At 45.3% G+C, this 20,984-nt stretch overlaps 1 protein-coding gene across 25 annotated transcripts in view; it reads right to left on the bottom strand.

Annotated features, from left to right (window-relative positions):
• The window catches only part of FNBP1 (formin binding protein 1), a 114,560-nt gene that overhangs the window by 55,187 nt on the left and 38,389 nt on the right, over positions 1–20,984 (bottom strand). For all 25 annotated transcript variants that reach the window (XR_014507206.1, XR_014507207.1, XM_083423669.1 and 22 more), the window contains exons 2-4: positions 19,684–19,799; positions 10,696–10,752; positions 10,012–10,159 (exon numbers count right to left, since the gene is read on the bottom strand). Coding sequence is in view for 23 of the 25 variants with exons in the window: in XM_083423669.1 (XP_083279795.1) it covers positions 10,012–10,159; positions 10,696–10,752; positions 19,684–19,799 (321 nt within the window). In the remaining 2 variants the exon portion in view is untranslated. The remainder of the gene's footprint in view (positions 1–10,011; positions 10,160–10,695; positions 10,753–19,683; positions 19,800–20,984) is intronic.

Genomic DNA, 20,984 nt, shown 5'->3' with positions numbered 1-20,984 from the left:
GTATCCAGCTTTTAAACCTGACCTCCCAAAAATGTTACTGGGAGCAATGAGGGCAGAATGGTGGATGAACCATCCCAGGGGCCTTTGCTTCTGTTTTGTTTTACTGTACTTAATTTCCTGGATATCAAACCTTCCAGGCAACTGCGGGGGGTGGGAGTAGTGGAGCCAGCAACTTCACATTTTCCACAGCTAAAATAGCTGCCTGGCTAAAACAAAAGATATTTTAATTCAGTGTGATCTGTAATTCTCATTTTTCCAGGTTGCGAAATACGTAAGAGACAAGAGATTAATCCCAGTCTGGGCACAGAGAAAGTCTTCTCTGTGGCCGCACAGAAAAGCTTTTTAAAAACAATATCATAATAATGGTGCAACAAGGTACTAAAACCAAAGATTAGTGGGGGATGAAACCCAGGGATGGGAATAGTAAGCTTTAAAGAGTTTAAACTATACTGCTATTATTTCAAGCACTTGGAAAGGAATAAAGGGTACAATTCCCCCCCCCGGATGGTGCACAGTCCATCCAACTCGATCCAGGTTCCCAAATTGCCCTGACCAAGGGAACACCCAAATCTACCTGGATCCAGTCCTGAAATCATTCCCTCGCAAGGCTAATGCTTAATCAGGGTTTTTAAACTCCTAATTAATGTGATTGGGAAGGGGAAGGAGATGCTGTGCCTCCACCTCCCTGGAAACCTGCAGGATTGAGCCCTCTGCTCACCAGCTGGTGATCCAATCCTGCTGAATGCTGCCTCTCCAGGGCACTCCCTGTGGTGAGCTGGTGAGTGGAGAGGTCAATCCTTATCAATTTTGAGTGCACCCATATTTCTCTGCTGGAAACAGGTGTGCTCAGCACAAGCTTCTACTTCCAACCCAAGATAGCATAAGAAGAGCCTTCTGGATCAGGCCAGTGACCCATCTAGCCCAACATCCTGTTATCACAGATGCCCCAATGGAAACCCACAAGCAGACCTGAGTGAAAGAGCAACCCTTTCCCCTCCTGTTGTTTCCAGCAACTCATATTCAGAAGCATTTCTCCTCTAACAATGAAGGGAGAGCATAGCCACCATGGTTAGTAGCCATGCATAGCCTCCTCCTCCTCCTCCTCCATGAATTTGCCCAATCCTTCTTTAAAGCCATCCAAGTTGATGGCTTTCACTGTGTCCTTTCGGAATTCCACAGTTTAACTCTGCACTGTGTGAAGAATCCTTCCTTTTATGTCTCCTGAAATCTTCCAACCTCCATCTTCATGGATTCTAGTCCATGAGTTCTTATGATGGAGAAAATATTTTCTCTTTCCACCTCTTCCATGCCTTGCACAATACAGTATACCTCTGGTTACGAACTCAATTCGTTCCAGAGGTCTGTTCTTAACCTGAAACCCTTCTTAACCTGAGGTACCACTTTAAGCTAATGGAGCCTCCCGCTGCTGCCGCCACCGTGCGATTTCTGTTCTCATCCTGAGGTAAAGTTCTTAACCTGAGGTACTACTTCCAGGTTAGTGGAGTCTGTAACCCAAAGTGTTTGTAACCCAAGGTGTTTGTAACCCGAGGTACCACTGTAATGCTCAATAACGGTTCTGCAGTGGGTTTTCACAACACTTGGCCAAAGCCTGGATCTCTGCAAACTGGCCCGAGTTTGGGCTTTGGCCTTCAGCCAAATCTGGTGCACAGCCCTAATTTCTTCACTCGTGAGGCTTCAAGACAAACAGGACATTTAAAAGGAATTTATTTTAACTGCATCAAGCATCCCCTTCAAGGGATGAATCTATTTTATGCCTCAAATGCAAAGAGGAAGCCGACAGATACCCAAGATCCTTGCTAAATATTCAGAGAGATTTCTTCAGTTGAGTCACTGTAAAGTGTGTTTAAAATCAGTTGGTAAGCAACTAATGTGTTTGTTTCTCACAATGACAGATTTTGGAAACTTGACATCAGCTCTCTCCATATCAACGTAGTCCAAAACACTGAGTGTGTCAGACTTTGAAGATCCGTGGTTCATACCCCATGAAAGTCCTGGTTGGACACACACCTCCCTTTCGATCTTATACTTTCCAGTTTCTTTCTATCTGTAAAGTGGGGCAATATGACTGCTGCCATAGAGAAAAAGCACTTTTCCAACCTCAGGGCAACAGTTCCTTCAGGACCACATTCTGAAGGCAACATGTCAATCAGAGGCAGAAGTGGCCAGAGCAGTAAATATAATTTTTACCTCTGTGCAATAGGCCCGTTTGTTCATACCTCTCTCTATCCTCTAACCAGCCAAGCCATCACGACAAGGGATTATCATTTAACGTTTCCACTAGGTAGCATATGATCATTTGAAAGGAAGTGTGGTGTAGTGGTTTGAATGTTGCATTTGGACCAGAGAGACTAGGGCTTGGCAGTATCAGCTTTTCAACATCGCGGTATATCACCAGCCAAACATCACGGTCTGGCGATATACCATGAAGTTGGAAAGACAAGCTGCACTGGCCTCAGCCTGTGAGGCACCGGGTGAAATTGCTGCAGCTCTCACTGTGGGAGCTGAGGCGGTTTCACCCTAGCACCTAGTGGGCTGGGACAAGGTGGCTTGTTTGTACAGCTCAGCTGGGGTGCGACAAGGCTCCTGATCCCCAGCTGAGCCATCCCTGGTATTGTCATTCCCACCGCCCTGAGCGGGAGCCAGTGCCAGGCTGGGGGATCCTTTAACTGCTCAGCTGAGGGGAGTGACAACCACACACTCCTCAGCCAAGCAGTTTAAAGATGCAGAGGGAGGAACAAGTTGTATCAGTACCTCACTGATGCACCTTTTTTCTCCCTCTGCACAGTATGAGGGCAGAAAGGGGTAGAGGAACTGGCTAGCAGAGGGACTCAGGAGCGGTGGTAGTTTCACCAGCGATATACTGCTGCGTGAAGCCAACATTGCAGTCTGCTCCTCATACCAGTCCTGGGCGATATATTGATATATCTCCCAGGCCTAAGAGATACCTTGGTTGAAATCCTCATTCAGCCATGAAGTTCACTAGGGGACTTTAGACTGCACACTCTCCACCTAACCAACATCTAAGAGTTGTTGTGAAGAATAAAATAGAATGCGAGGAACTATGTCCATCACACTGAGTTCCTTAGAGGACGGAAATAATAACTCTGACTTTGGTAGTCATGGAAACTATGTCAGTGTAGCTCTTCTCTTGATCACTAGAAAAATTACGCAGCTCACCAGAAACTTGGGTTTGAGTGTTTTAAAAGTGGAAGTCAGGAAGCAAAGTTCTACATTCTATACTTCATGCAGAATTGCAATGTACACCCAAACTTTGTATATCATGTTCAGGACCAGCAGACCACACACACAGAGAGAGGAAACATAAGAAGAGCCTGCTTAATCAGGCCAGTTGACCATCTAGTCCAGCATCCTGTTCTTACAATGGCCAACCAGATGCCCCAATGGGAAGCCTGCAAGCAGGACTTGAGCACAAGAGGACTCTACCCTCCTATGCTTTCCAGCACCTGGTAATTCAGAAGTATAGCTGCCTCTATGGAGGCAGAGTGTAGCCACTGTGGCAAGTAGCCATTGATAACCATTTTCTCCATGAATCTGTTCAATGCTCATTTAGAGCCACTCCAGTTGGCGGCCATCATTGTCTTCCATAGTTTAACTGCACTGTGTGAATGAGTTCTTTCTTGCATCTGTCCTGAATCTTCCAACACCCACCTTCATTGAATGCCCATGAGTTCAAGTGCTATAACAGAGGAAGAAAAACTTTTCTCCATCCCCTTTCTCCAGTCCACACATGATTTCATAAACTTCTATCATGTCGCCTCTTATTCACCTTTTCTCCAAACAGAAAAGTCCCAAATGCTGCAACCCTTCCTCACAGGGAAGTCACACCATCCCCATCGTCATTTCAGTTGCCCCTTTCTGAACCTTTCCAATCTCCATGATAATTCTTTTCAGTGAGGCAATCAGAGAAGGCCCTCTGTCCTTCTTTGCACCCACAAGGAAGCCGCTCCAAACTCAATGTCTCACAAAAGGATAACGGCTGCCAGCATGACATCAGCTGAGCTCTCTCTGCGTGTGCAAAACACAATGACTCACGGTGCAATCCCAACGATGGAGCCGCCTTGGACAGGAGCAGATGTTTTAAAAAATCAAAACATAAAGCACTGCAATAGATGCATCCCAAAACAAGCAGGGGGGGGGGGGTTGAGTGTGAGGCAGGACCGAGCAGCTTCTGCTGCTGTATTGAGCAAGGATCATGTGAAATATTTTGCTCATGAAAGGTCCCATTAAAAAAATAAAAATGAAAAAGCCTCATTTGTATTGAAGAAACAATTGGTTAATTGTCCCCACAAGGCACTGTTTGGATTTACTAGTCAACAGAGGAATAATCTTGGCTGGAGCTGGAGCAAACACTTTGGCTGATTATTTATGGACATTTCCTGCAAACCTCTTTGAAAATCAAAATGAAAAACAAAATTAAGCAAAGCACCCCTGCATTTTCCAGTCAATGGGTCGTGACTGTCAATTTCAGTTTCTGATCGTTTGTCTGTTAATCTTAAATGCAGCAGCTCTTCATATCTCCACACTGGATTGCAATCAAAAACTTTTAACCTCAAACTTAGCAGGGATGGTGCTTGGCTGACTTCCAGTGGGAGGGAGTTCCACAGAGTCAGACCCATGACACTGAAGGGCATGCTTTATCGTTGGCACAAGTTACGCTTCTGGCCCAAGTGGGGTCACTAATAGTTGCTTCACAAATGAGCTCATTGATCAACTCGGGACGTACAGGACAAGGCAGCCCTGAAGGTAATATGCAGCAGCACTCATGGAAATGTGGATACCGAGATGCGACGATAACAAGAACCCTGCAGGATCAGGCCAGCGGTCCACCAAGTCCAGCATCCTGTTCTAACTATGGCCAACCAGGTGCCCATTATGGAAAAGCCAGTACCAGGATTCAAGCACAAGAGCACCCTCCCCACGCCCCGCAGTTTCCAGTTTTCTTACTTCAGAAGCAATACTGTCTCTAACCATGGAGGCAGAGCATAGGCATCGTGGCTGGTAGCCATGTCATATAGGCAAAGGACAACTACCTGGGGACAGGAATGACATCTGCCTCTCCCCTTACATGCACACACACGAGCTGAGGTCCATTTGAGCCTACTCTTCATCAGCCACATCTATAATTCTCCCTATTTTTGGATCAAAGCCCTTCACACAACAGTGCAAAAGGGATCACAGGTACAAGGTCTTCAGAACAATCCATGCACGCAAAGGGGTGGGGCGGGGAGACACTTTTCTCCACAGACACTTGCTCATCATGTAATGGATTCGCTGGGACTTGAGCCAGTTAAGAAATAACCTTCACCATGTTTCTCCTTCCTCTGCAGCAACGGCAGACAGATGAATAGATCAAACACTCTGGTCCATCTGAAAAGGGTCTTTCACTTTCATTAACCACAGGTATTAACCACAGGTAATATGACTTGGCCACTGGATCAGGTCAAAAAGGTACCATCCAGTCCAGAATCCTGTTCTCACAGTGGTCAACCATTGTGGGAAGTCCCCAAGCAAGAGACTGAGTGAATGGTTGTTGCTCAGTACAGTGGTATCTCGGGTTACATACGCTTCAGGTTACAGACTCCGCTAACCTAGAAATATTGCTTCAGGTTAAGAACTTTGCTTCAGGTTAAGAACTTCAGGATAAGAACAGAAATCGTGCTCCAGCAGCACGGCGGCAGCGGGAGGCCCCATTAGCTAAAGTGGTGCTTCAGGTTAAGAACAGTTTCAGGTTAAGAACGGACCTCCAGAACGAATTAAGTATTTAACCCGAGGTACCACTGTGTTCAGAACCATGAGGACTAGGTTATTAATTTTAGGCTGTACCTCAAGAGTAAAGGGTCTGCTTTGCATGAAGGAAGTCCCAGGTTCAATCCCTGGTAGCATCTCCAGGTAGGGCTGCCCTTCTTGCTGAGGTAGACTGCCTCTGGACATGGGGGTTTCATTTCAGTACAGTGGTACCTCGGGTTAAGAACTTAATTCATTCCAGAGGTCTGTTCTTAACCTGAAACTGTTCTTAACCTGAAGCACCACTTTAGCTAATGGGGCCTCCTGCCGCAGCCGCGCCGCCAAAGCACGATTTCTGTTCTCATCCTGAAGCAAAGTTCTTAACCTGAAGCACTATTTCTGGGTTAGCGGAGTCTGTAACCTGAAGCGTATGTAACCTGAGGTACCACTGTATTCAGAGATAGACTAACTTTGAAGATGGAGGCTCCTTTCTTAACTACCATAGTGAAGAAGAGCTCTGTGGGATCAGCACAAAAGGCCATCTAGTCCAGCACCCTGTTCTCACAGTGGCCAACTAGTTGCCTCGAAGAGGAAGTCAGCAAGCAGGACATGGGCTCAACAGCAATGCTCTGCTCACTTGTTATTATAAATAATAATGATGATGATGTTGAAATCTTTAATGTGTCCCCACACAAGAGCTTTTGGAATTGCTGCTATGATTTTAAAAATGACAATTTTCTGCATTCCTGTCCCATTCTCTCAACTGGTCCAGCAATGTGGGAAAGAAACCTGTCAGAACAATAATCCAGGCAGGCCTCAGACGTCAGAGGGAAGAAGCTAATGGCGCAGATCTCCCCCACCCCCACCCCAGCTGTGGGCCTGTGCTGAATTCCACGTTATTGTCTTCAAGAAAGGCCCCTTTGATTTTAGTCGTTTGACTGTTTCCAGTCAGATGAGGCCTCGACACAATGTTCAATGGCACGTTTTCTATCGGTTGCTCTGTTGTTAATAACCCAGTGCTGTTTATGTCAGCGGGGTCAGACTTGGGACGCGTTAAAAAATGTTATACTGGGTCATGTGCTGTAGTCAAGGTGGAATTCGGACCACTGGGATGGGCATTCTAGAACCAGGGTGGACTAGCCTGAGCTTAATTTCAGGCAGGCCGAGGCCTAGTTCCATGTAGGCAACAAGGAGAGAAAAATCAGGTGTGGATGGAGAGAGAAAGGGGGGTTGGTAAGAATGCAAGAGAGAAAAGAGGCTGCCCCGCCCACTTTTCAAATCTGCCCCACCCACTTTATATCTGGCTCCACCCACATGCATCTCTCATGGACATGATGTTAAGTGCTCACAGTGCCACGGACTGAACCCAACATCAGTCATATTCAGAGCAGCCCGGCTGAAAGCAGTGGACTTGATTCCCTGACTTTCAACTTCCTCTGAGGAGAAGTTTGTTGGATACGTACAACCCCGTGTGAGTAAAAGCAGGAGAGATTAGCCTGCTATCATGAAATTCCTAAGGTGGATTCCTGAGCCAGAAAGCAAGAGATTCAACAATCCACCCACTCAACAGATATACTGGCAATGAGCAAGGGCATCACACTCAAATTCAAACGTCACAAGGTGGGTGGTACTGTTTTGACTCGACCAGAGATTCTAGTGGTGATCTAGATGCCAGTGCCTTTCCTCCAGTGCTATTTGGGGTATATTTTTTTCTGCTGAAAATCTGTGTTTCTCAAGGGTGCCATCTAGGCTGCAAGCCAAGTCCAGCAACTTGACTTGAGCAATCCACCAGGCCCTATAAAGGCAAGCTTTGGGACCAGAGGCTTCGGTCTGAGCAACTTGCCTTGCTGCAATAGGTTCCTGGAAGACTAAAGCTCATTTGCTTTGGAACTTGCCTGCCTGCCTGAGATCACACCATTTGAGTCTGGCCCTCCAAACCTCTGGTCTTAGTCTAGCCCAGAAGAGGCAAAGGCATGGCCCTTCAGATGTTGCTAGACTACAACTCCCATTATTCCTAACCACTGACCATACTTGCTGGGGCCAATGGGAATTGGAGTCCAACAAAAAATTTTTTTTGGGGGGGGGACACACCCATTCCCATCATTGCACCATTGTCCTAGTCTTTCAAGAAGAACATAAGAGTCTGGCCACTGGATGAGGCCAGTGGCCAACAAGATGCCACTTCTGCCTGGGATGCTACTCTTCCTATGTGCGGGGATTTTTTTTATTATTTTGAAACGGAAGAACATTCCATTCTATGAGCCTTCACTTTCCGGATGAAGTCGGTACACAGTTTGACCCCCAACAGTTGTCGCTGCTGAAGAATGAGATCTGTCCCCAGGATCGTGTGATGCTGTTGTCCTGGAGAAAGGTACTGAAATGTTGACCCTTGGGAATGCACCTGGTGCTCACCATCCATATTTGGGCTCTGTGTCAGTCCCAACCAGCCACTAAGAGGTGCACAAACCTTTCAAAGTTGCTTTTCTGGCTTCACCCAGAAGCCAGGAGGAATCAGATGAAGATAACAAATAGCTTTGGTTCCCGCATTACTAGGGATTGGACTAGATGACTGCTAGGGGGTGCCTTCCAACTCTAGTTCTATGATTCTATGACCTCTGAAGGTAAGGACTCTTCTCCATTGGAAGTTTGTGAAGGGAGGTTGGATAGCTATCTTTTCAGGATTCTTTAGCTGTGGTTCCTGCATTGCATGGAAAGTGGACTGGATGACCCACGGGTGACCCTTCCAAATACACAATTCTATGATTCAAAAATGTGGACTTTGCAAGGTATCACTGATGGGCAAATACTGGAATCCAAGTCAGCTAAGAATCCGATTCCTTGGATCGTTACCGGCTGCCAGCCACTGTTTACTTGAGAGAGAATATGTGTGTCATATTGCATTACGTAGCGGAGTTGGTTTATTATTTCAGCCTGTAATCATCCCTTTTACCCTACCGCGAGCTAATTGCACGTTTACATGGAGGAGGAGGAAAAAGAAAGAAAGGAGAGGCAGGAGAATCCTGCCTGGAAACCTGAAACCACTCATTGCCTCAACCCCCCTCTGATCCAGATCATAACCAAAAGCCTCTGTCTCCCACGGCGCCCTCAAGGCGTGAGCCACTGCATTATTTATGCCTTACAGCAAAGGAACAACTGAGAGCCTATGTCTCAAAAGGGCTGCAGCAGGGTGGGAAGGTGCGGGGGTGGGGGTGGGAATTGGAAGAGCAGAGAGAGCACGGCTTGCTTTAGCATTCACCAGCTCGAGTGCCACAGCCAAAGCCAGGCGAGGCAAGTCCTTTACAGCCTTTAAGCATCCTTGTAAAACCAGCTGCTGCTGCTGTGGGCACCAGCCGCCAGAGTATGCAGCCTTGCGCCAAGTCACAGGGCCGGTTCCATCTAGCACCCCCCATTTCTCTGCACCCCCCAACTGCGCGCCACCCCCTCTCTCTGTGCACTACACTCCCTCCCTCCCTCTCTCTCATACATGACATGAAAGAGGGAGGGATTCCTCAGTCGTCCCAGTGAGTAACAGCAGGACTCCAGCTTCTGGAGGGCCACAAAAAACCAGGCCTGGCTTCAGTCAGGGGCCTTACATCAAGTGAGGGTACAGGGTTTTCTTGTTACCTGTCCTAGGCCTTCATGACAGGAAGGGATACCATTCTGAATCAGGGGCAGGGATCTGTTTTAGCCCTCTGGTAGCTGTTGGGATTCCCAACAGCTCCAGCAAGCATGGGCAATGGTCACGTATGACTGCAGCTGTAGTTCAGTGGCATCCAGGGGGCCACTGGTTCCCTGCACCTGCTCTTAAGTACAGTGGTGCCCCGCAAGACGAATGCCTTGCAAGACGGAAAACCCGCTAGACGAAAGGGTTTTCCGTTTTGGAGGTGCTTCGCAGGACGAATTTCTCTATGGGCTTGCTTCGCAAGACGAAAATGTCTTGCGATTCCTGGGGGTTTTTTTCCGCTCCCCACCCCCTTTTTCTAAGGCACTAAGCTGCTAATAGCCTTTTAGCAGCTAATCCGCTAATCCCTTAAGCCTTTAATAGCCGCTAATAGCCGCTAAACCGCTAATAGCGCTAATCCGCTAATGTGCTTGCTTCGCAAGACGAAAAAACCGCTAGACGAAGAGACTCGCGGAACGGATTAATTTCGTCTTGCGAGGCACCACTGTACATATATCAGGAAGCAAGGGACCGCAAACAAATTGAGGGGATTGGGGTAGGGATTTGAAGAAAATTGAATCTACCATTTTCCTCTCCTGCTTCAACTCCTGGACGTAGCGGGCCAGTTCGGCAGTGATCTGGGAGGTCATGTTCTCCGAAACGACCTCATGCTGTCCTGCGTAGTCGTTCATCTCATTCAAAGTGGCTAAGAAGGCCTGGCAGGAAGAATACCTAAAAAAACAGAACAACGCAAGGCGAACCACTCATTTAAAAGGAGAGGAGGAAAAAAAATAATTAAATTTAAAAGACACATTGCCCTTTATCCCTTGGAGATAATCAAGTTCTCCAGAGTTCTCTGCAAAGACAACGGCCGGTGTGGACCGTAAAGGATATTTATAAATGGGGTTGGGTTGTGGAGAGTCTACAGTTCAGTAGGCAGAACATTGAACTCTGCAGACAGAAGGTCCCAGATTCAGTAACTGGCACATTTCCCAGAGCGGGAAGACATGTCTCTGAGAACTTGAGGTACCGTTGGGGAAGAGCGGGCCAATGGAGTGACTCAGCATAAGGCAGAATTCAGACAGAACCATTTTTCAGCCCAAGGGCCACATTGTCGTCTGGGCAACATTCTGGGGGCTGCATGCCAAGGTTGGGCGGGGCCATAACAGAAAGTGGTGGGCAAATTAATGTAATTGAATACCGATTTATCTATCACCAGCTGCTCCCTAGAAAGAGGCTGAATATGCACAGGTTCGTTGGAAACTTACTTGTACTCATCTTCTTCTTTGGAGTTCTTTTTGGGTTGGTATTTCTTTGAAAGGTTCCTAAAATAATAATAATTAAAAAAGAAGCAAAATAAATAAAAATGAAATTTGCGATTGCCAGTGAATTTTCTACCCACCAGCTGTACCCAATTAAGCTCTACTTTATGCCACTGAAATTAACGTGCTTAAGTCTGTCATGCCAATCAATTCCAATAGGTGTATGCTGAGTGAGTCTAACAAGTGTTATAAATATTTTGTAGAGGCAAAAAACCTTCAGTTCTTTATCCAGTCTATTCTGCTGCCCTTCAACTGTTCTGAGGGTACTCTATATAGGGTGCATTCAGATGTAGCAAATATTGCATTAATTTTCCTGATTATCCCATTTTCTGTCCTATTTTCTAATGTTCCTTTCACACTGCAGTACCTGTTTCATTACGGAATGGTGGCACATCACACTAAATTTCATTTACACACTGGTGGGCGCAGAGTGACACAGCGACAGACGTCACTGAACAACGCCACTGCTCCCCTGCCCTTCCTGCAGATTTCAGCTTCTGTTCCCCCCATGATTCTACCTCCCCACACACAAAAAGGGCAGGAAAGAACAGTATTGCTGTTGACTCCTGTGATTTTCTGGGTTAAGGGGACAGCAAACAGATACACACACACCGAAATTAACATGGAAATGATCACCAAATTCTGCTGTATTCCACTAGATTTCTGGAGGCGGAGTTTACATTGTGGGAAAGCCCAGATATACACTCATACCTCGACTCCTGAACGCCTTGGGAGTCGAACATTCTGGCTCCCGAACGATCAAAAACCAGAAGTGAGTGTTCCAGTTTTCGAACTTTTTTGGGAAGCCGAACACATCTGGCATGGCTTCCGGTATTGTTTCCGGTGTGCCTGTGCAATCGGGAACCAATCGGAGGCTGTGCCTTGGTTTCCAAACATTTCAGAAGTCAAATGGACTTCCAGAATGGATTCCGTTCGACTTCCGAGGTATGACTGTAATGCGGAAATCAACAGTTAGGGAAATGTTGGGGGTATGGAATAAACTGCTGCATGAATGCAAACGTGGTCATGGCACAATTTGCAAGGATTTGCAAACCTGTCAGCATGTGATGGTGTGGTTAGAGTGTTGGTAGGACCTGGAAGACCCAGATTCTAGCTCCTACTCAGCCATGAAGCTCACTAGGTGATTTTGGGTCAAGTTGCTGTCTCTCAGCCTAACCTACCTCACAGGGATGTTGGAGGTATCAAAGGAGGAGGGAGAGAATCTTTATACCACCTTGAGCTCCTTGGATATAAATAAAATAAATTTTGTTTACTCTCTTGTTTCTCATTTTTTCCAATTTAAAACTTCTTTGCAACCTTTCTATATCATTAGTACACATTTCTCCTAATGTACATGCATCTTTCTTTTATTTTGCACACACACTTTCCCCATTTTAATGCATTTTGTACGTTATTATGCTTCCACATAATATACACATTTTTGTACACTTTTTTTGTTGGAGAACAACATTGAAAAACTCAGAGAAAGGTGCATTTTGAAAGATTACAGTGTTTCAGTTTGTAAATCATTGCAGGAAGTCCAGATTTTGTAGGCTTGCATTAAATTGAAATTTCACCCAAATTCCCCCCCCCCTTGCATCCCTGAATACAAAAGCACACATGAAGCGACAACAAAAGTTAAAACTTGCAGCCAAATCTCAGCACAGAGATTCGCCTTCTAAGTTACAGGAGCTTTCTCCCACCTCTCTCTACTTTCCCAGAAACTGATGCAAACCTTATAAATATGCAGACCGGATAGCTCATAAATAAGCTCTCTTTTCACAAGACTCTAAAAGAAGAACTTGAATGACAGCAGAGGCCAAAGGAGAATTTATTGTGCAGTTTAGTACAAAAAAAATTGTTGCATTGTTGTGTTTTACTTTCACAAGTCTGTTTTATCCCCAAACTGCAGCAAGTCAATACCAAGTTTTTTGGCATTGCTTCCTTCTTTCTAAATCTCTTGTATTCTTTATTTCCCCTTTTGCAATAGGATTTCTGATATCCAAACAAAATCACAAGTTTTTCCACTGGAGAGAATTTTGTTTCAAAACTCCCCTCCCCTTTTTCTGGGCTCTCTAACTTGTGGCAAAATCACAGCAAATGAATTCTGGGAAAGTCCAAGTAATTTCCACAGATGCATTTTTATTAAACCCAATTCAACCTCCTTCTGCTTCCAACATTTGGAGGAGTGGATGGGCAAAACACTGCAGACCAAAATATAACTAAAAGTACACCACTTAAGAATTTGAAACTAAGGTACAAAATCAGAGGGGGAAGATTCACATAGGAATATAGGAAGCAACCTTATACTGAGTCATTTTGTAATTCCAGTTATTTTGTAATTCCACCTGCCACGTGATTTTAACTTGCAACTTTTGAATTGCTTTTTCAGATGTATAAGTTTTGCCAATTTAGAATACTGTAAAAAGTAAGATACCAAAGAAAAAAATGTGCAGCTTTCAGTGTTCTACATAACTCTTTGCCTTTTCCTCTGTATAGCAAAACAAATAACAGAGAGAGAGAGAGAGAGGAGAGAATATAATATAAAATAATATAATATAATAATATAATATAATATAATATAATATAATATAATATAATATAATATAATATAATATAATACAATAATATAGCAGAATGTTATCCTTATGGATATCTGTCCATTTCAGGCTCCCAATTTTCCAGTTTAGTTCCAGCCAACTTTTCCACATTGGTTTCTAATTTATTTACTTATTTCAAAGAAGGTCTCGTGAAAATTCATCTGCATGAATCTTAGTATGAATTTCTCCTAATAAATACATTTGTATGCTGCTTTTCCTAATGTACAGTCCTTGAAGAAGAAGAAGAAGAAGAAGAAGAAGAAGAAGAAGAAGAAGAAGAAGAAGAATTCCTCACCCATCCAGCTGGGTTGCCCTAGCCACTCTGGGCAGCTTCCAACACATATAAAAACATAATAAAACTGGATCCTGCTACCAAATACATGATTAGTTCCTTTAGGGAAGAGTAACCTTCCCAGGAACTGGGAAGGGTGTTCAGCTGGTCAAAGCAATTTCTCCCAATATAGTGCACATTAGTATGCTACTTTCACTAATTATATGTAATTATATGCAGACTTTACATATATCTTAGCATACACTGCTTGGCTGGAGAACCACCTTGCAGAATTTGGAGAAATGCAAAGGGGGTAGGGTGGGGCTGCAGCTCAGTGTCAGAGCCTTGTGTTAAGAAGGTCGTAGGTTCAATTCCCAATGGCATCTCCAGGTAGGGCTGTCTGGAACTCTGAAGTGTCACTGCCAGTCAGTGCAAAAAATAGCTAGATGGACCACTGGCTCGTTACTTAAATCACCACTTTCTTTAGCATCCTGAGGACCGGAATCTCATTTTAGTTTGGATGCAGAAGCACCATACCTCGAAGGTACAAGCTTCTGCTTTGCATGCAAGTGGATGTCCATGTTCAATGTCCTGTCTCCATGTAGGGCTGGGAGAGACTCCTGTCTAAAACCAAGGAGAGGCACTGCCTGTCAGGGTAGACAATACTGAGCTAGATGGACCAACTGTCTGACACAGTATAAGGTAGCTTCCTATGTGAATCTCAAGGGTATGGCTGTATTTCACTTCACGTATTGTTTTGGAAAGTGCAAATTATATGCAGGTTCGCCTTTAAATGAAAGCCAGATTTAATTTATCTCCCATCCCTAGTTATCCTCAAAACAGAAGTCATGCAAACCGGTGCCATTCACGTAAATTTATAGAGGCTGCAGGAATCTGCAACCCCAAATGCAGAATTGTTATTCTTCTGGTGTGTGGGTCAAGTGGGTCCCGTTTATGTTCCCTACCCCACCTCTGTTTGTTCCATGCAGATGTATGCCACCCCAACCCATCCTTCATCAGCATCTTGCCCATGGTGAAATCTGCGGCTGCCTCCCTCCCTCTCCACAACTGAGTTTGGAGCAGCTGCATCTGAGATGGAGAGCTAACATGGTCTTGTCCCCCCACCCCCACCCCCTTCAGGGATTTCAAGGCCTGCATGGCCGATGTTCTGCTTGGCTGACTCTCCTCATTCTCGCCAGATCACTCCGGAAAGAAGTCGGATATGCCTGAGAATTCTCCTGGAGCACAGAGAGAATGCCAGTGAGATGGGTGCCCAAATCCAGAATGCACAAAAACACGTGCGCACGTCTCCCTGCTGATGCCCAGGAGATGCCTCAGGAACACATTTTCATCTGCTTATTATCTGGCCGCTGTCATGCTGAAGGTACGAAACGGGAGAGAAATCCTATTTCCTTTGCATTTTAATGAGAAGCTACCCGATCTGTGCTTCTCAAACTGACCTACGAACCAAAACACAATGATACTTCAAAATCCGCCCTGCACTGAATTCTGTAGTGTGGCTCTCCAGACAAAGTGTACAAAATATGGTACATTAGGGCAGAGCTTGCATTAAAAAGGATGCGCTCATGAAATGACAAGCAAAAACGCATTGCATTGTTTTTATTTATTTATTGCACTTATAGAACATATTTTTCTCCAAGGAGCTCAAGGTGATGTGCATGGTTCTCTCCCCCCCCCCCCATTTAATCCCCACAAGGACCATGCAGGGCTGAGAGACAGACACTGGTCCAAGGTCACTCTGTGAGCTTCGTGGCCAAGTGAGGACTTGAACCCAGGCCTCCCTAGTTCCAGACCAACACTCTAACCACTACACCAAACTATTTAGTTATATTGTATTTGCATCCAATATCCAAGGAACCCAAGGTGGCAAACATGATTATCTGCCTTTTCTCTTTTAATCCTCAAAACAACCCTGTGAGGAAGGTTGGACTGAATGGCAGTGACTGGTCACACCCAGTGAGCTTCATGGCTGAGTGGAGGATTTGAAACCTGGTCCTTCTCAGGTCCTAGTCTGACATCGTAACCGCTACGCAACACTGCCTCTTGCCTAAGCAATCATATGTAATATTGGTGTGTACTGGTCAAAGATGTGCATACATGAATGCATTTATTAAGAGAAATTCATACACTAAGACACTGTGGAATCTTCACAGGGATTTTTTGCAAATTGCTGGAGACACGTGCAGAACTGAAACCGAGTGGGGCTGTGGGGTGGAGGAGTGAGATACTGAGGGAAATTGAAATTTACAGGTTTGTTTACCCCTAGATGGAAAGGAACATTTCCCCCCAAATTGGCCACATGCTAAGACAGATGAAGAGAACCTGCAATTTCTGCATTACAGGGGGTAGGATTTGATCACCCTTTGGGTCCCTCCCGGCTCTATGATTTCAGGACCAGCTTAATCCAGCCTCCTGCTTCCAATATATGCCTCTGGAAAGCCAACAAACAAGACCGGAAGTCCTCTCTCCTGTTCCTTTTTTCTGCACCTGTTGGACAGATGTATACAACGGCTGAAAATGGAGGTTCTGCCTGACTATTATGTGCCATAAGGCATGAGTTAGCAGGAAAATGTTGCAGCGTGTCCTCACTTATTAAACAGAGGTGCTCCTGATCAGGGTTCCAGCCAGCCAGCTAGCTATGTCTTCTTCTAGGAGACTCCAAGCCATCCTGCCTTACAAAAAGTCAACATTCCATGTTGCTTTTTGACACAGTGCCCCCTTAAATGTTAATTATTTTTAAAACGTACTCCTGCAAACCTCTTATTTTCTCAGTGGTCCCACGTTCAGTCCCCTTTCTACCGGCACTCCCCGCCTGTGATCACTGTTAGGCACTCACAGCTCTAAACCTTCAGGAATTCATCTCGTCTGATAAATATGTAACACATTTGCTTTCACCTTGTTCCCAACACGCAAGGAGACCAAGCTGTGCTTTATGGTGCTCCTTGCTAAATGGGGACAAGTTGGAAGAACAGCAAGGTCATTCCCCTGAAGAGAGGCACCTGAGCCTAACGATGGAACATATAACTGCAGAGATTTCAGCTGCAAGGTGACAGCTGTGTCTGAAGATGGCTCCCCGCCTCCTGAATTTCTGTCAAGTTTTATCTCCGATATAGGCCACAACAGACCGGGTATAAATATATTAATAGTAGTGGTAGTAGTAGTAGTAGTAAAATGCAATGGTAATATTAATAGCACATTCTCAGCACTTTGTGGAGAGGTCAGGGGTTGAACTTGGAACCTTCTGTATGCAAAGCATTTGCTCTGCTACAGAGCAACAGTCCTTTCCCCCTAGAAATAAAGTTAAGATCCTAGACCTCATGGGTCTGATTTAAGCTAAATTATTTGAATCTGACCACTGGGTCCATCTATCTCAGTATCATTGACTGCTGTGGCTCTGCAGGACTTCAGACTGCAGGGGGGGGGGCCCTCATCCAGACCTAACTTATTGGACATGCTGGGAACAGAACCAGAGGCTTCCTGCGTGCAAAGCATGCACTTCATCACTGCACCACAGTCCCTTCCTAAGCGGGCAAGAACCCTGAGGGGTGCTCTTTCGAAGAGGCGAAAGTATACTGCAACTTTTTGTTGCAGTTTCCACACTGCTCTCCACTAACTCGTACCTCCGGGACCGCCTCTCCCGGTATGGCCCATGGAGAGCCTCAAGGTCCATAAATAGCAACACCCTAGTGGTCCCGGGCCCTAAGGAAGTTAGATTAGCTTCAACCAGAGCCAGGGCCTTTTCAACACTGGCTCCAGCTTGGTGGAACACTCTTTCTCATGAGACCAGGGCCCTGAAGGATCTGATTTCTTTCCACAGGGCCTGTAAGACAGAGTTGTTCCGCCTGGTCTTTGGCTCGGAGCCAATTTGATTCCCTCCCCTCTTTCTTTTTTCTTTTTCCTTTCTCCTCCTGTGATGAGGCTTCATTTTAATATTTTAATGTTTCAATATTTTAATGTTGTATTTTAATCTTGTTTTTAAGTTGTATTCATTCAACTTGTTTTTATTATTGCTTGTTAGCCGCCCTGAGCCCAGCCTTTGCTGGGGAGGGCAGGGTATAAATAAAAATTATTATTATTATTATTATTATTATTATTATTATTAACTCTGAGCCTGCAGGACTTTCCTCAGTCAGATGCACCTTGAACAGAAAAGACTGGTTACTTTCTCCTTTGCCTCAAACACAGGAGATTAGGAGGCGTATGAGAAAGATTAGCCATGGGATTAAAGTTACCAGGGGAAAAAGAACTCCCTCAAAGATCATTTTTGGGTTTCAAAACTGCTTTTAAAAAGGCCCACAAGATTTATAACAGTAGGCCTTGCTTGGAGAGGATAGCTGGTGCACATAGGAGACTGAGATCAGTGGAAGTTGATGCATTTGGACAAACAGAAAGGGCTGTGCCACCAACCTGTCTGCCCTCAGCCAGCTTCCACCCACCTGCCTTTCTTACTTACAACTAGTCCAGCGGGTCGTGGCCCTGCCTGTCAGCTTCATTTACCTTCCCCTCTTAGTGCTGTCCATTGTACAGCTCAGCAGGAAGGAGGGTGGAGGGACAAAACGGGAATGAGTTGGCTCTGGCTCCTGCCTGGGCTCCCTGCCTTCTGCCCAAGTCTCAATGGACACCAGTCACCAGCGGTCAAGAGGGCTGCATTGGCTGTAGCACAGGAATAACTTTGTTGGATCACACAAAAGGGCATCCCGTACCCATGGGATGAGGACCCTTTGCCCCACAGTATTCTGCTCATTTATCTGTTTGTTTCATTTATAAAAAGATTTATATACTGCGGTTCATTCACACACAAACACACAAGAGCATTTTACTACAATTAAACACAAAGCCATATAATAAAAGCTATATAAAAGAAGTTAAAGCCAGAAATCAGCAAACTATTGTGGAAAGATGTACTCTTAGCTGCCTGCAGTGGTCTGATGGAATAGGGGGAAAAAAATCAGCAGGCATTCAAAAGGTTGGCACAGAAGGTGCCTGCATAATCTGCAGTGGGCAGATAGTTCCACAGGGCAGGGCCAATGACACTAAAGGCTTAGATGCTCGTTTCTGTTAAATTAGCCTCGCCAACTCAGGAAACAACCAGTGATGCTCTCACTGATCATGCTCAGAGAGGAATGTGTTCAGGCGGTACCCTGGACTTAAGTTGTCATGGGCTTCGTAAATTATTACAAAGACCCTGAACCTGTTTCGGTGGTGGGTAGGCAGCCAGCCAGTGCAAGATGCTTCAACAAGGGTGCTGAATGCTGTCAGCGAGGTGCCCCCATCAACAGCTTGGCCCCTGCATTCTGCACCTGCTGGCTGGAGCTTCCAAACCGGGCCCATGGGCAGCCCCACATACAGCGCACTGCAGCAATCCAGTCTTGAAGTTACCAATGCATGGACTACAGTTGGACTCCCCATTATCCTCAACCAGCATGACCATCAGTCAGGAAAGATAGGAGTTGTAGTTCAACAACATCTGTAGGCAACAGATTTCCCATCCCTGTTTACATAGTATTAGCAAACTTAATTCTCTGAGTGCCAATGGAAGAATTAACCATGAGTAAGAGCATGGGTAGGCAAACTAAGGCCCAGGGGCTGGATCTAGCCCAATCGCCTTCTAAATCCAGCCTGCGGACGGTCTGGGAATCAGTGTGTTTCTACATGAGTAGAATGTGTCCTTTTATTTAAAATGTATCTCTGGGTTATTTGTGGGGCATAGGAATTCGTTCATATTTTTTCCAAAATATAGTCTGGCCCCCCACAAGGTCTGAGGGACAGTGGACTGGTCCCTTGCTGAAAAAGTTTGCTGACCCCTTACTAAGAGGAATGCAACCAGCATGCTTGTGGGATCCTTAAGGGTTTTTTTTTTTTTTTTTTACAACCCATAAAAACTAGGGGATGTAACTAATACAGATACATTCATATTAATGGGTCTACTCTGAGTATAATTTGAAGTTCTAAATAGCTACCACCCAAAATTACCTTTAAAAGGATAGCCTATGACCAAACCTAGAAATGAAACAATCTTCCAAAACTGGCAAACAGACTCACCTAAGTTGCTTTGCATAGTTGATCTCTATCTCCGTCCTCTCTTTCACAAATTTGATGTACTTTTCCAGAACGTCGATCCCCCACTGGGTGTGTTTTTCAAGGTTGTCAAATTGATCCTGCAGAGCAAAAAAGAAAAGGAAAGTGAATTCATTATGAGCCTTGGTGCAAATCACAATTGACATTCTTATTTTCAGTCATTAAGAAGGAAATCACCAATAAACACTCTGTCTGGGGTCCAGTCCCATCTTAGATGCAATCCCCACTGTTTGACTTACAAGAACGATTCTGTACATGCCTAGCACAGAAGGATGTTCGGTTGAGCTCAATGCAGCTTGCCTCCAGTTGAGCCTATATACAGGATCACAGCTTTACTGTTGAGTAAGTGCTTTTAGGATTGCAGTGCAATCTCTGGCTTTGGTGCAATGCCAATAACCATGAGCACCAGCTATCCTAACAAACGTTTCAGCAATTTCTCTCCCTCTTTCTCAGGGAATCTCATGAGTAACCATGACCTGTAAGTGATGAAGATATATCCCTATGTGAGACGAAGGTAACTGGTGTGACTCACAGCCTCTCCCTGCTTTCAGAGGAAGCTGCAAGGCGGATGCTTCTTATAAAGTTTCTCAAACTGAGAGGAAGAGCAGATCAGGTGGGGGAGAGCAGACCTCATAGTCACCCACAAATTCTCCTCCCCCCCTCCGGTCTTTGTGGCCAGCAAGAGGGGGAGGGATGCACTAAAAATCACAAAACTGATGGCTGGTGGCAAAATAAAAAACTTTAGGGGATTAATTTTGGGAGGGATGGAAAGAGTCTCCCATGAGAAAAGACTGCAGTGTTTGGGACTTTAAGGTTTAGTGAAAGGTGAGTAAAGGGCAGCATGATATAAGCTCATAAAATGATGTGAGGCATTGGGAAAGCAGATAGAGAAAAGTTTTCCTCTCTCTCTCCTGACACTATAACTCATCTTTTAAGATTGAGGACAGATGAAGTGGAATTCCCCCCCCCCCCACACACAGAGTTCATAAAGTATGGAACTCGCTCCTGCAGGAGGCATTGATGGCCACCAATGTAGATGGCTTTAAAAGAGGACTTGTCAAATTTGTGGAGGATATGGCTATCAATAGGGATGCGGGTGGCGCTGTGGGTTAAACTAGAGAGCCTAGGACTTGCCAATCAGAAGGTCGGCGGTTCGAATCCCCGTGACGGGGTGAGCTCCCATTGCTCGGTCCCTGCTCCTGCCAACCTAGCAGTTTGAAAGCATGTCAAAGTGCAAGTAGATAAATAGGTACCGCTCCAGCGCG

This window comes from Podarcis tiliguerta (assembly GCF_965153285.1).
Source record: "Podarcis tiliguerta genome assembly, chromosome: Z".
NCBI classification, from domain to species: Eukaryota; Metazoa; Chordata; class Lepidosauria; order Squamata; family Lacertidae; genus Podarcis; species Podarcis tiliguerta.
This window is presented reverse-complemented; position numbering and strand designations above follow the sequence as displayed.